Here is a 16,558-nt window from a genome sequence, read left to right as displayed (position 1 = left end):
ATAGAACAGTGTGCCCGAGTGTACCCTCAAGCAAGAGAACTCTAACCCAAGACAGTGGAAGACCATGGTACAGAGACTATGGCACTACCCAAGATTAGAGAACAATGGTTTGATTTTGGAGTGTCCTTCTCCTAGAAGAGCTGCTTACCATAGCTAAAGAGTCGCTTCTACCCTTACAAAGAGGAAAGTGGCCACTGAACAATTACAGTCCAGTAAGAAGAATTGTTAGGTAATCTCAGTGTTGTCAGGTGTATGAGGACTGGAGAATATGTAAAGAATAGGCCAGACTATTCGGTGTGTGAGTGTATAGAGAATGGAAAAATGAACTAGCACTGATTTATATACCGTATTCTTTAGTTTATAGTATTCTTGGAATTGACAATTTATTAGGGAATTTCCAGATGCAGATAAAATGTTTACTGGAGTCTTATGATCTAGTTCTGCTTTAGCTAAGATTTCTATATCTATTTGTGTAGGAGAAATTGAGTATTATAATCAGAAACCAATATTTTGATGGTTTTACTGGAAATGTCAAAGAAAAAAGCTACCCAATGTTTATGGCGATCACGAACTACCTGAGTTTTTTGTAGAAATAACAAAATTGAAACCAAAGAAAATACGATTATGGCTTTGAAATGTGTATTTAAATTAGAATTGAACAAGATACTGAAATGCTAAGAGTTTTAATAGGGAAAATATTTGATGTTATTAGGACATGAAGATAAAGGAAAACCAACAATGCAATTGACCCCCTGTAAATGTTTAATCGTGTATGGTTAGAATGTGTTGAATATCAGTGTTTTTTGGGTGTAAGTTCCTTAATTGATTGATTCATTGATTTGGAGTTTCCTGGCCTCCTGACATCTAAGTTCTGCTTTTCTGGTCCTGTACACCAGGGGAACCTTACTCTCTACAGGACCCCCACAGTCATTTTATCATGTTCGTTCGAAAGCATTCAACATTTCACATCTCGTATTTCTCGCTTGCTGTTAAATCATCACTATCGAAGCACTCACAGAAAAAGAAAGTCTTCGGTTTCTTCTTGAAAGCCTTAATATCTTCAATCATTCGGATGTCTCGTGGAAGTTAATTGTATAGTCACGGGGCCTTATATTTAAAGGCTCTAGAGCCTACAGTAGACGCCGATATCATTTGTTATGAATAAAGAATAAAAGAAAAGTCAATTTCAAACAATGAAAGCAAAGATGTTCTTATAAAAGTTAAATAGCTTTCAGAAGACCTGCTTCTGAAATTAATCTAAAAATACCGCTGCCATAATACGACACACAGTGTCGAAGAATCTTGGCATGGATGAACCTGCCATCCTCACTTCGAGCCTCAAACGTAAGTTTCCTAAATATTGGAAAGTTTTGAATATTACTCTTGATTACTAGAACTTGAGAGTTCATGCAAACCTGTTTCTATTTTATCATGTGTCAAAATACTGGCGCAAGTTCTTATTTGGAAAGGAGATAGAAGATTTAACATGTAATCAGTTGCCATAGGAAATTCCTTAATAAATTGCCAATTCCAAGAATAAAAAAGAAGTAATTTTCTAGTAATCTTCAAAAATACATATACAGCCGGTCTTCAATTTTTTTGGAACACGTCTTTCCTCGAGACATTTTCATTCAGTTGTATTGGAAATGACGGACCGGATTGACAAATGGTTTAACTTGACCTTTATGCACCGTTTGATAAGTTAGTCCTTAAATATCCATTGGTACTGATGATGAAGCTTCTGATTATTCTAAAGTCTATTTAGATGGAAAAAGTACATTATACTATACCGATGAGAAATTCTTATTCATCTTAAGGAACCTTAAGAAGAAAACTTGGTCAGGGAATAGATTTTGAAGTTAACACATATGTCTTTTAATGGTATTAGATATGAAATGACAAATTTAATTACGTTCTAGCAAGTTTTTATGTAATCTAAACTAAAACTAATTAAAAGTGAATTTGTTAGCGGTAACAAAAATAGTTGAGAATCTATGGTAACATTAAAGTGAATATTAATGTTATATGGTTCAGATAACCAATGATTTCCCTGACATAACAGTTACCTTAGAGTACTTCGCAAAGAAACTTTTTTTTTTGGGGGGGGGGGGGGGGGGTGGGGGTGTGTACAGTGACATATGAGTGACACGTGCAATTTTTTTTTTCAATTTGCCAAAGTAAAATGAGATAAAAGGATTAGAATTCAGGGAGATTAGTCAATGGACCTCAGAATAGGATTTCCCATATATTGTGTAACATTAGCTGCATGTCAAAGATAGAATGTTTGAAATATACCCAATATCTCGTCAAGCTATCATAAATGGACGCCCCCACAGTTTTTTGAGAATTTCTATACATTATATTGACAACAAATCAAGTTATGAGGCAAAGATGCACCTGAAATTGGGGTTGTTTTGAATATGCAGTCTTAATACAGTACTGTGCTACAAGTTTATAAAAGTAGGTAAAACTGAGTAAAGTAATCTATATTGAATATCAAGAGTCAGAACTATTATGATATTCCGAATATCTCGTGACTATCCTTGAAAGCCTTTATATTCAATTCATTTATCAAGTGACGTGTTCTTAAAACGTAATCTTACGTTTTGAATATTTTATGGCTCTATAACCAACAGTCATTTAATAACTCTACGACACCCTTAACTAGTTTTATGTCGCCGTAATTTGTTGCCTGTATTATGTGCTGCAAATCTCTCTATTATTTTGGGAATCTAATTCTGGCAGCTTTGTTAAAACATTCAAGCTTCAATGTGTAACAAATTTCCAAACAATACAGGAGTAATCCTATCCCAAGGTGCAACGGCCTTTATTAATTTTACTCCTATTATTTGTCATTTTCTTGCTTATTATTTTACAAGCCATAAGAGTGGACTTCAATATTATATTTTGTAAAGGAAAAGTTAATAGCAATTTTAACAGAACACCCAAGTTTTTCTATTAAAAGCAAAGTTAGATCTAAGGCAACTGGTAATGATTACTATATTATTCGAGTGCTGAAAGATCACTAACATAAGTAACTCTATTGGTTAGAATAATATAGTATAAATAGTCATATTCGTGAAACTTTAACCGAAGAGCTGTAATAAGAGAATGGCCGTGTATAGAATTGAGGCATTGAGCTGAAAAAGGAAGAAGAAGAAGACTTGTTGCTATGTAAACAAACTTTGCGCGGTCGTTTGCTTGTTGCGTCTAATCTACATTTCTGCAGCCACATTCGCCTATCATAGATCAATCCTGTGTACTTGGCTCTTGTACCAATTTGTCATGGAGCCAGGAAAGATTAAGAAGTTAGATGAGGTTGTCGTGAACAGAATAGCAGCCGGGGAGGTGGTTCAAAGACCTTGTAATGCCCTGAAGGAAATGATAGAAAATAGGTAAGTTTGTAGCAGCTTGTTCCAGGTTTTTAGTTTGTTGAACTACCCGGGGTTGTACTTGTCATGTAATGATAGTACACAATACTTACTGGTGAAGTATGTCAGTCCCATGATGTTTTGGGGTGTATGTATGATAGCGGCCACTTGTATGTAATATTGTGGCTAACTTAGAATACGGCTGTGTAAGGGGATTGTTAGCCCCCCCCTCCCCCCGTTAGTTATGTAGGTAAGGACACGGCTTGTAGGTTAGGTTAGGGGGAAAGTTTAGGTTAGTTGATGTCCATCTTTAATCAATGCATGCGGAACTGGCCGTTGATATACAAAGGCTCCGATGTTTTTAAAATTTAATACTTGAACGGATGTTTGCAGATCGTGACTTGTCGGATATCTCAGGACTTTTAGTTCGCTAAACGACGTCCTTCGTGACTTAATAGTCCTACCTTTGGTAATATTTTGATAGAGTCCCACCCAGCCATTATTGATTGCCAGTACATAGGAGCTTGATGTTTCTCTGTTTTTGTGAGCGCATGGCAGAGCAAGAACCATTAAGGACTATCAAAATATTACCGAAATGTAATGGATTTTGTTCCTCCGTGGGATCGCTTCCCTCGCGAAAAAATAAAAACAGCAAGCTCCTATGTATTGGCAAATGGCAATGGCTGGGTGGGACTCTATCGAGATATTAGGTAACTGGAGATGAGTTGCCTGTGGTTGTTAATCCCCAACCCCCAAAGTAAGAAAAAAATGATGTAGGTAAGGTTAAGTGTGGGTGTTTTATTGTAGGCAACAGATTTTTTTATTCGGTATAATGTTAAAATTCCCCTTTGCCGTGCTCATGCCAACATATGTTCGGTAGTCTGTAAAATTATAGAAAAGTGCAATAAATGGTTTGCTGAAAGTAAGACTTTTTCAATATTAAACTTACCCGATAATCATGTAGCTGTCAACTCCGTTGCCCGACAGAATTCTATGGAGGGATACGCCAGCTATCACAATACTAGAAGGGGGTGTATTTACCAGCGCCACCTGTGGCCAGGTACTCAAGTACTTCTTGTTGACACCTCCTCAATTATTCCTCTGTCGTGCTTCCGGCAAGACGTTCTGGGATACGCTTATGTTCTTGGAGTATTTTCACGACTTTGGTGAAGTATTTCTCTTTGATTTCGGCTGTCGCTTTACTGGAAACTTCTATATTAGCTTAGTTAGCTTTTGGTATTAATTATGGTGACGAGAGAGTATGAACTCTCGTTCACCTTTCAATGGCCGACCCTTCCCTTAGACGGAAGTGTTGGTGTCTAAGAGAGTATAGACTCTCTTTCTTAATTTTGCTTAACAAAAGTTATAGTTTATTTTATCTCTCTCCGCCTCTTATAGGCCTCTTCGATTAACTTCCTTTTATTATAAACTCATTAAAATTAATTTTTATATTTGTTTATATTCGACCTTCCTAATAGTAGGCGGTCTTTTACCGAAGTTAATAAACTTTGAGCCCGTCATTTCGGTTTTACCTGTTAACATATTATGCTATTTCCGCCACAGAGTTTGAAAGATTTTCTTTGACAGTCTCGTACTGTTTTCAAAGTTGAACTAACGTTTTGTTTTGTCTCTGCAGTTGTTGACGTTCAGAACGTTCAACTTGCACTCTATCGTTACGATAGAGAAAGAATGTTCACGGTTTCACGTTGCAGTAAGAGTAACCGTGTCTAGCGTTTTGTTCATTCTTTCTTTACTTAATGGTTTTGATCCTAATAAAGGAACTTTTCAGTTTTTTCCTTTACAATAATATGTTTTAACGATATATATGATTGGGCTCTTCTCTCAGGTTCTAAGTCAAGAGAGAGAGAGAGAGAGAGAGAGATAGAGACGGAGGGAGAAAGAGGATAAACGTTTCATTCAAGCCTGCCAGGCGTACGAGTAACGTCGTTATCGTTTTTGCTCTTCTCCCTAGTCTCTTTAGGGGAAGAAACTAAACGTTTCTAGAGTGATCTAGTGTTTAGTCTCTTTCCAACCACTGAATTATCTTTCATTAGATTTTTCTGTTACATTGTAATTCTGTTTTCGCAATTACTAACTTTGAGAAAGGATAAAATTGCGTATTTCAGGTACAAACCACTTAAAGTTTCGAGTTCAGTGAAATAAGTGCAAACAGAAATCAAAGTGATAAGTGATTAGTGCGTGAGGGTACTTTTGTGCGCGCCAGTCGTCCTCCCAGTCCGGGACCTCTTGCAAGCTCCCAAGCCCAGGGGAGAAGCAATGTCGAAGGGCATAAGGGTTCAGCAGGCCTTGATCGGCGCACAGAAGTATTCTCGGTGGTTGTGGGCGTGTCTTACCGAGACCGTCACTCCCACCCGCAGACGATTGAGCCCTTATTTTGCTCGTCTGCAGAAGAGATTAGGGGAGAAAATAAAGGCAGAGTAACGCTGGTCTCAGGTCTCAAGACCTCTTAAACGTTAAGTCCAGACCTATGCCAGACGTACGAAGTTAAAGTTCACAACCCGAATGCAGTCATTGGGTTAGCTCTGACTCTCCTCAGTCATCAGTTGATTACACTCCGCCTAAGAGGAGTAAGGTTCTGCCACAACAGATCTCTGCTGTTAAGGCTTTACCTCAGCAGAACTTAGTGTCTGCCGACCCCAAGTTAACTCTACTGCAGTCCATACAGTCACAACTTTCGGTCTTGATGCGTGAGTGTCGGGCTGAGAGTGTTGCGCCTCCGCCTCCGCCTACACTCCCCCCCGCCTATGATCGCTCCGCCTGATCACAGTACCACCTGCCAGGCGTACGATGTTGTGAACTCTACTACAGTCCATGCAAGCACAGCTTTCGGACTTGATGCGTGAGTGTCGGGCTGAGAGTGTTGCTCCTCCGCCTCCGCCTACACTCCCTCCACCTACACTCGCTCCGCCTGATCACAGTACCATCTGCCAGGCGTACGATGTTGTGGACTCTACTACAGTCCATGCAAGCACAGCTTTCGGACTTGATGCGTGAGTGTCGGGCTGAGAGTGTTGCTCCTCCGCCTCCGCCTACACTCCCTCCACCTACACTCGCTCCGCCTGATCGCAGTACCACCTGCCAGCAGTTCCACCTGCCAGGCGTACGATGTTGAGCCACGTGCTGAGTTTGCTGTTCCCTGTGGTGTTCAGCCTCCGCCTTCCTTAAGGCAACCTTTACATTGGGATCAGGAGGATTATACCTCTCTTCCTCCGCCTCCACTTGCTGCTCCACCAGTGATGCAACACTCGGTTGAGGTACAACAACCTCTCCTGTCCATGAGTCAGTCTCCTCAGCTCTTGCTGCAGCGAGCTCAACCCTCCACAAGGCAAGCACCACAACACCTTAGCCTTGCGCCTCAGGAGCCTCAGCTTGCGAGACATTTACCTTGTTCTGCGCAGCCTCTTCCTCATCGCGCTCCGCTCACACCACAGGAACTGGAACTTGCTACTCCGCTTCCGCCAACCGCTCAGCAAGCGCAACCCTTGGGTTCAACCACTCATGCTAGGAGTCAGCCTCCTCCACCCATGCGCCTTCCTTCTGCTTGTCTTTTATTCAGCCTTTGCAGACTGAGCCTCAGGTGTTCCCTCATCGGAGTCTTGAAGAGGAAACCACAACTATTGTTGTTCCAGCTCGTTCTGACTCTGCTGTTCAGCATACCTTACCTCCATTTTCATACCATGGTTTAAACCCCATGCAAGCATGCATAAAGCACTCTAGCACTGGTCATGGAATTTCTGAGAAATGTTAAACGCCATGCACACGCTCTGCTTTCCTTACAGCAGGCTCTGCTTACAGCAGGCTCTGCTTACTACATGCTCAGCATTCAGCATGCTCTGCATTCAGCATGCTCTGCATACAACATGCTCTGCATACAGCATGCTCTGCATTCAGCATGCTCTGCATACAACATGCTCTACATACAGCATGCTCTGCATACAGCATACTCTGCATACATCATGCTCTGCATACCTTACCGCATGCTTCTCAACACATCTTGGGTTGTTGCCAACTCACTAGACTGTCAAGCAGTTTCATAACGTTGCCTTCTAGTCTGCTGCTTTTGCACCAGTGAACCCTCACTCAGAGAACTTAGCTTTTCTAGGATAAGGTCCCTGTAGATGAGAAAGTTCTTTTCTCCCTCCTTCTGATATTCCCTTGAGGACTCTGTCATTTGGAGGGAGCCTTTAGCTGCATAACCTCTTATGGACTTTTATTTAAGCATAACATGCTTACAGGGAAGGTAATGGTTCCACTTCAGCCGCTAATCCCGTCTGTTACCACACCTGCTCCCATAGACCTTGAGCTGTGTTGCATGACATGCAGTCCAAGCTTAGTCCTTGTTAGAGGATTTTTTGTTTACGGAGTCAATGTGTCACGGGGAAGACGTTCAACAACCAACAGAAGGGACTTGTTGTGACGCAGTGCGGCAACCTCAGCAACCTGTTAAGGAGTTGTCTGTACGACCCAGACAGTCTAGACAGATTCGGGTTGTCACTGTACTTCCTCGCTTGCCCATGATTGACAGTTTACAGACTGTGCAGCAGTATCATGATCTTGTGTCCGGCTCCGTCAGACGACTGGCTTTTAAGAGCTCCCACAAGTCGTCGCTGTCTGGAGATTTTCAAATGGACTATGGATCTGACCAAGGAACTGGGCCTCCTGGTCAATTTTGAGGAGTCTCAGCTCGTTCCATCCCAGACCATTGTCTCCTTGGGTATGGATCTTCAGAGTCGAGCTTTTCGGACTTGTCCGTCGGCCCCAAGGATCTTCCAAGCCCTAGAATGCATCCAGAGCATGCTGAGAAGGAACCGATGCTTAGTCAGGCAGTGGATGAGTCTAACAGGAACACTTTCATCGCTGGCCCTGTTCATCGAGTTAGGGAGACTCCACCTCCGCCCCCTTCAGTATCATCTAGCTGCTCACTGGATAAAGGACATGACGCTAGAGACGGGCTCAGTTCCTGTTTCCGAAGAGATGAGGTCTACTCTAACGTTGTGGAAGAACAGCATTCTTCTCAAGGAAGGTCTACCATTGGCTGTTCAGACCCCCGACCACCGTCTCTTCTCGGACGCATCGGACACGGGCTGGGGTGCGACACTGGACGGACAGGAATGCTCGGGAACATGGAATCAGGAGCAAAGGACACTTCACATCTATTGCAAGGAGTTGTTGGCAGTTCATCTGGCCTTGATAAACTTCAAGTCCCTCCAGCTTAACAAGGTGGTGGAGGTGAACTCCGACTACACCACAGCCTTGGCTTACATCTCCAAGCAGGGAGGGACTCATTCGAGGAAGTTGTTCGAGATCGCAAGGGACCTCCTCATTTGGTCAAAAGATCGAAAGCTCACGCTGGTAACGAGGCTCATTCAGGGCGATATGAATGTCATGGCAGATCGCCTCAGCCGGAAGGGTCAGGTCTTCCCCACAGAGTGGACCCTTCACAAGAATGTTTGCAGCAGACTTTGGGCCCTGTGGGGTCAGCCAACCATAGATCTATTCGCTACCTCGATGACCAAGAGGCTCCTCTTGTATTGTTCTCCGATTCCAGACCCAGCAGCAGTTCGCGTGGATGCCTTTCTGCTGGATTGGTCCCATCTCAACCTGTATGCATTCCCGCCGTTCAAGATTGTCAACAGGGTACTTCAGAAGTTCGCCTCTCACAAAGGGACACGGCTGACGTTGGTTGCTCCCCTCTGGCCCGCGAGAGAATGGTTCACCGAGGTACTGCAATGGCTGGTCGACGTTCCCAGGACTCTTCCTCCTAGAGTGGACCTTCTGCGTCAACCTCACGTAAAGAAGGTACACCCAAACCTCCACGCTCTTCGTCTGACTGCCTTCAGACTATCGAAAGACTCTCAAGAGCTAGAGGCTTTTCGAAGGAGGCAGCCAGAGCGATTGCCAGAGCAAGGACGACATCCACTCTCAGAGTCTATCAGTCTTAATGGGAAGTCTTCCGAAGCTGGTGCAAGGCCAATGCAGTTTCCTCAACCAGTACCACTGTAACCCAGATTGCTGACTTCCTGTTACATCTAAGGAACGTAAGATCCCTATCAGCTCCTACGATCAAGGGTTACAGAAGTATGTTGGCAGCGGTTTTCCGCCACAGAGGCTTGGATCTTTCCTCCAACAAAGATCTACAGGACCTCCTTAGGTCTTTTGAGACCTCAAAGGAACGTCGGTTGTCCACTCCAGGCTGGAATCTAGACGTGGTCCTAAGGTTCCTAATGTCATCAGGATTTGAACCGCTCCAATCAGCCTCTTTTAAGGACCTCACATTAAAAACTCTTTTCCTCGTGTGCTTAGCAACAGGTAAAAGAGTAAGTGAGATCCACGCCTTCAGCAGGAACATAGGTTTCACATCTGAAACGGCTACATGTTCCTTGCAGCTCGGTTTTTTGGCTAAAAACGAGCTTCCTTCCCGTCCTTGGCCTAAGTCGTTCGAGATCCCAAGCCTGTCCAACATGGTGGGGAACGAACTGGAGAGAGTACTTTGCCCAGTTAGAGCTCTTAAGTACTATCTAAGAAGGTCAAAACCATTACGAGGACAATCAGAAGCCTTATGGTGTGCTATCAAGAAGCCTTCTCTACCAATGTCTAAGAACTCAGTTTCTTACTACATCAGGCTTCTGATTAGAGAAGCAAATTCTCATCTGAAGGAAGAAGACCTTGCTTTGCTGAAGGTAAGGACACATGAAGTGAGAACTGTGGCTACTTCAGTGGCCTTCAAACAGAACCGTTCTCTGCAGAGTGTTATGGATGCAACCTATTGGAGAAGCAAGTCAGTGTTCGCATCATTCTATCTCAAAGATGTCCAGTCTCTTTACGAGTACTGCTACACCCTGGGTCCATTCGTAGCAACGAATGCAGTAGTAGGCGAGGGCTCAGCCACTACATTCCCATAATCCCATAACTTTTTAACCTTTCTCTTGAATACTTTTTATGGGTTGTACGGTCGGCCAAGAAGCCTTCCACATCCTTGTTGATTTGGCGGGTGGTCAATTCTTTCTTGAGAAGCGCCAAGGTTAAAGGTTGTGATGAGGTCCTTTAGTATGGGTTGCAGCCCTGTATACTTTAGCACCTTTGAGTTGATTCAGCCTCCCAAGAGGAACGCTGCGCTCAGTAAGGAAGACGATCTTATTAAAGGCAGAGTAACGGTTCAAGTCGACTTCCTTACCAGGTACTTATTATTTCATTGTTATTGTGGATAACTGATTATATGAAATACGGGATACTTAGCTATCCTTTAGTCTTGTACACTGGTTTTTCACCCACCCCCCTGGGTGTGAATCAGCTACATGATTATCGGGTAAGTTTAATATTGAAAAATGTTATTTTTATTAATAAAATAAATTTTTGAATATACTTACCCGATAATCATGATTTAATCGACCCTCCCTTCCTCCCCATAGAGAACCAGTGGACCGAGGAATAATTGAGGAGGTGTCAACAAGAAGTACTTGAGTACCTGGCCACAGGTGGCGCTGGTAAATACACCCCCTTCTAGTATTGTGATAGCTGGCGTATCCCTCCATAGAATTCTGTCGGGCAACGGAGTTGACAGCTACATGATTATCGGGTAAGTATATTCAAAAATTTATTTTATTAATAAAAATAACATTTTTCACTGTATTTTGTGTAGTTTTAAACGTTTATGCTAGTGATTTATGTTGCAAATCTATAGTTGAACTGTGGTGGGTTGACAATCATAACTGAAAAGGTATGGCTTTGCGCTAGGTAGCGCCATAAATTACATTTGAAACACTTTAAAACACACTGAAACCAGTCTAATTACGGTGTATGATATTTAAATTGTCTTTTTTAATCTTTGTTGTGTCCATCGGTCATCGTAATAGAAAAAACTGTTAATATAATCAAAACCAAGTAATTGTAATGAAACACCATTTAGAACACAAGCCTTTGTTTGCCAGGACTTCAGGATGCATGGAAAATGTGATTTTCTCTCCCATTTTCTATGGAGTCGTTCGTAGCAGTGTTGATAGTATTACAAATACCTCCATACTTAATTGAGCTAATGATTTATTGGCTTTTGCTCTGCCATAGATTCCTTTACTCTCGATTAAACTATATCTCATTACTCCTATGTTCTGGCAAGCTGAACAAGGTTCACTACGCGTGTTAGCCCCATGGGATGGTATTTCAGTGTTGGTTTTCAATTATACAAACTTAACAAAGGGGCAAGTTGTAGCTTCGCGTTCCAGTCTCTGTTCGAATATAGACTTGGTTTCTATTTTCCATTATGATACTAAATATATCAAACGCATGTTTCTACCCTAACCATTCGTTATTAACATAAATAACACCAGAGCTATATTTATATTGTATATTTCAATATTGAAAACAATTAAAGGTTTTGAATATAAAATGTTGGGATCTTTATCCTGTTTGAGCAAGTAACATACAACAGGAATTTTTTTATTGAAATCTATATCTTTCGTTAATGGAGGTTTCTGCCAGTAGTATATGGGATTCAAAATAGCGTATTTTCAAAGCTCTATTCAATTATGCGAGTCTCAATGTTCTAACTAAAATTGTACTGTTCTATAATGAAACCTGCCAATCTACAAACTCCTCGGTAACAATACATAGGGACCCGCAGGATATGAGTCTAAGATAAGGGGGGGGCCATTTATAATGTTTTTTAACAAATGCCTGTTGGAGAAGCAGTAATCTTGACTGGGTTATCATTGTACTCGTCAGAAAGTCAGTGGGCTTGTGCTGTCAGTTCACCTCTCACGATGCCCTTCAGGCATTACTTAGATACATGCAACGTTCCTTCATCCCTTACCTGTATTTGCTTTATATCCATCTATGTCGCCTCCATTCCCATTAACTTTCTTCCTTCCTGCTGTCAAACTGCTTGAAACTTACTTTATGCTGGAAAGTTGGGTTTTCTTCAGTTGCACTAAGTGCTGAATGGCCTCTGTAACCAAAATTCATAAATTCAAAGAACCGTTTGGACATGTGGCTTGTTTAATTGTTGGCCTACTTAACAAATGATAGTGGAACATTGTGACCTTAGCAAATTCAAGGTGCAGTTATCCATATTTATATCATTGTGGGATGTACTGTTGACTGATTATGTTAGACTTGCTTGAAATGGTATGTATGTATGTATGTATTGATTATGAAACTTGTGCAATGATTAGGAGTTAAAGTTGCTGAAAATTGTAAGTAGTTACTATTTAACTACTGTAGTAATTATTAAACTTGTGAAATACTGTCTTATTATTAAAGCTTTTTTATCCGAATCTGACATTGATAACTTGACAGAGATATTTCCACATGATGTGCTTGATGAGTTTACTATATAACTTGTTGAATTCCTGATTATCGATCAGTAATGCCCTCCTCAGTGGAAACTTGTAGTTTTGCATTTTTGGGAAGGAGCGCAAATTAAGAATTTAATACTCTGCTAGTCTTAACAAAAGCTAATTGAGGATTTAAGGTCCTAAATGATTGCATGTCAAATTATGCTGGAACCCCCCTCTTTATTTACTGATTTTTCAGTTGAGTTTTCCCCTCTGTCAGATATAGTGATTGTAATAGTTTAGGTTAGATATTGAAATGTTTACGAATATTAGGTTTGTTTGAATCAAATAAAAAAATCATAATATATTGAATTGTTCCGTAACTGACATACAAACCACGCTATTTGATAGGGGTATTACTTTCGGCGTAGCTGAAATGACGAGCCATTAGAATTTTAACGAGGGTTTACTACCCCATCGCTAGTTAGCGGGGGTAGGGGAGGGTAACTTGCTAACCCCCCCCCCCCCCCCCACACACACTCATAAACCCCCCCCCACATACACTCACATCCCGCAGTAGCTGAAGGCTTAGTTTCTCCCGTTCCTGCTCAACCTACGAGGAGAAACTAAGTCCAACAGTCTCTCCTGCCGGTGATTCTCTCCCTCGGGGGAGTTCACTTACAGAGACTCCTCTTCGGAGGACTGCAGAAGGTCAGCTTGCTGATCCTACGGCCCCTAGAGGGCGCATCCGTCGCAAGGCTAGCCTTCCTCTTCGCCGGAGAGGCCTTCCTTCACCTTATAAAGCGGTGAGGAGGCGCCTCTTCGGGTCATCATCATCGTTGCAGTCCGCCGCAGAGAAGCCTCGTCAGCGTTCACCGACTATTCCTGCTATGGTCCTAGACCTCTCAGCGGATCGTTCGCCGATCCCCCTTCGGTGGAAGGTCGTCCTTTCAAAGGGCTCGCCGACTTCCACCCGACAGACCTGCTGTCGCCGTTCCTGGCAGCTGATGCGCTTTACGCGCCAACGAATCCTGACTATCATGCTAGTCAGGCAACAAGGGCGTACACGCCATCGCGTGCATACATCCCTCACGCGCCACAATGGTCATGTGCGCCAACGGTCTCCTGTGCTCAAGGCTCTGCTTGAGGTAGCACGGCAGCGCTCACCTGCGCGCCAGCAACCCCCTGTGCGTCAGCGCTCTCCTAAGCGTCAGCGCTCTCCTACGCGTCAGCGGTCGCCAATGAGCGAGCGCTCGCCCGCGCGCCAGCGATCTCCCGCGCGCCAGCGCCCACGTACATCCATCTCTCCTGCGCGCCCACGATCTTCGGATCTGGGAGCTGTAGGGAAGTCAAGGACTTCGCCTACACACCAGCGCTCGCCAACGTGCCGCCTGCTGTCTCCAGCGCGCAATCGCGCGCGTTTACCTGCTCGCGCCTACGAGGATACGCGCGTGTGCCCTGCGCGCCCACGCCCATCCTCTTTAGCAGTTATGCGCCGCCATCCTGACGCACGCCCGCAAGATGCGCGCCCACGCACACAGGTTCCGACTGCGCGCCCCCCGCGCGCAAGGGATATCTCTCTTGCGCGCGCGCCCCTACGACATCTAATGGGGCGTGCGAACTCTCGCCCGCATGCCCATGGGTCCAACATCCTGATCCTGCGCCGCGTGCGAGCGCTCAATCGGCCTCCTGCACACACTCCTGTGTCTCCCCGCGCGCACTTCTACGCGCCATCACTCGCCTGCGCGCCCTCACAATCGCTCGCGATCGCACGCGCATCAAATGTTCCCCATCGCACGCGCGCGACCTCTGGTATTCCCCATCGCACGCGCGCGACCTCTGGTATTCCCCATCGCGCGCGCGCGCGACCTCTGGTATTCCCCATCGCGCGCGTGCGACCTCTGGTATTCCCCATCGCGCGCGCGCGACCTCTGGTATTCCCCATCGCGCGCGCGCGACCTCTGGTATTCCCCATCGCGCGCGCGCGACCTCTGGTATTCCCCATCGCGCGCGCGCGACCTCTGGTATTCCCCATCGCGCGCGCGCGACCTCTGGTATTCCCCATCGCGCGCGCGCGACCTCTGGTATTCCCCATCGCGCGAGCGCCAATACGCTCCCCCGCGCGAGCGCCAATACCCTCCCCCGCGCGAGCGCCAACACCCTCCCTCCCCCGCGCGAGCGCCAACACCCTCCCTCCCGCGCGCGAGCGCCAACACCCTCCCTCCCGCGCGCGAGCGCCAACACCCTCCCTCCCTCCCGCGCGCGAGCGCCAACACCCTCCCTCCCTCCCGCTCGCGCGCGAGCGCCAACACCCTCCCTCCCTCCCGCTCGCGCGCGAGCGCCAACACCCTCCCTCCCTCCCGCTCGCGCGCGAGCGCCAACACCCTCCCTCCCGCCCGCCGCGCGAGCGCCAACACCCTCCCTCCCTCCCGCGCGCGAGCGCCAACACCCTCCCTCCCTCCCTCCCGCGCGCGAGCGCCAACACCCTCCCTCCCTCCCTCCCGCGCGCGAGCGCCAACACCCTCCCTCCCTCCCTCCCGCGCGCGAGCGCCAACACCCTCCCTCCCTCCCGCGCGCGAGCGCCAACACCCTCCCTCCCTCCCGCCCGCGCGCGAGCGCCAACACCCTCCCTCCCTCCCGCCCGCGCGCGAGCGCCAACACCCTCCCTCCCGCCCGCGCGCGAGCGCCAACACCCTCCCTCCCTCCCTCCCTCCCGCCCGCCCGCCCGTGCGCGAGCGCCAACTCCCTCCCTCCCTCCCTCCCTCCCGCCCGCGCGCGAGCGCCAACACCCTCCCTCCCTCCCTCCCTCCCTCCCCGCGCGCGCGAGCGAGCGCCAACACCCTCCCTCCCTCCCGCGCGCGCTAGCGCCAACACCCTCCCTCCCTCCCTCCCTCCCGCCAACACCCTCCCTCCCTCCCTCCCGCCCGCGAGCGCCAACACCCTCCCTCCCTCCCTCCCCGCCCGCGAGCGCCAACACCCTCCCTCCCTCCCCGCCCGCGAGCGCCAACACCCTCCCTCCCTCCTGCCCGCCCGCGCGCGAGCGCCAACACCCTCCCTCCCTCCCTCCCTCCCTCCCTCCTGCCCGCGCGCGAGCGCCAACACCCTCCCTCCCTCCCCCCCTCCCTCCCCCCCCTCCCTCCCGCCCCGCGCGCGAGCGCCTCCCTCCCTCCCTCCCTCCCTCCCTCCCTCCCGCGCAGCGAGCGCCAACACCCTCCCTCCCTCCCTCCCTCCCTCCCTCCCTCCCGCCCGCGAGCGCCAACACCCTCCCTCCCTCCCTCCCTCCCGCGCGCGAGCGCCAACACCCTCCCTCCCGCCCGCGAGCGCCAACACCCTCCCTCCCTCCCGCGCGCGAGCGCCAACACCCTCCCTCCCGCCCGCGAGCGCCAACACCCTCCCTCCCTCCCGCGCGCGAGCGCCAACACCCTCCCTCCCTCCCGCGCGCGAGCGCCAACACCCTCCCCCGCCCGAGGCTGCTGGACAACGCACGGCATGGTCGCCATCGCCACATTCCTCTCCCTGCATGCGCAGAACAGCGCGCTTGGCGGTGGAGGGGAAGCTTCCAGAAAGGTCCAGGAACACTTCTTCTTCTTTTCAGGCGAACCCCCCTATGGAAACTCCTCCCAGGGATGTCCCTCCAGAGGGAGTGTCTGACAGCACAGCTGTCAGCCAACAGCCATGGTTCGGGGCACTAATCAGAGCGGTTATACAGGCTTTCAAGCCTGTTCTTTCTGAATTGGGCCACAAATCCTTGGTTGCGTCTACCCCTCTGAAGAGAAAAAGGGGAGTTTCGGATGCGGTGACTTCTCCAAGAACTAAGCTGTCTCCTCGTAAGCCCTCGAGGCAGGTTCCCTCCCCCCTTCAGACTTTTTCTCCCTTCCTGTCGGACGAGGATTTCCT

General features: G+C 47.1%; 1 protein-coding gene across 1 annotated transcript in view; it reads left to right on the top strand.

The window, feature by feature from the left end:
* The first annotated feature begins 3,224 nt into the window (after nt 1-3,224).
* Nucleotides 3,225-16,558, top strand: part of LOC137617267 (DNA mismatch repair protein Mlh1-like) — an 82,172-nt gene continuing 68,838 nt past the window's right edge. The window contains exon 1 of the mRNA XM_068347257.1: nt 3,225-3,395. Coding sequence (XP_068203358.1) covers nt 3,286-3,395 — 110 coding nt within the window. The 5' untranslated portion in view covers nt 3,225-3,285. The remainder of the gene's footprint in view (nt 3,396-16,558) is intronic.

This window comes from Palaemon carinicauda, chromosome 23, assembly GCF_036898095.1.
Source record: "Palaemon carinicauda isolate YSFRI2023 chromosome 23, ASM3689809v2, whole genome shotgun sequence".
NCBI classification, from domain to species: Eukaryota; Metazoa; Arthropoda; class Malacostraca; order Decapoda; family Palaemonidae; genus Palaemon; species Palaemon carinicauda.
This window is presented reverse-complemented; position numbering and strand designations above follow the sequence as displayed.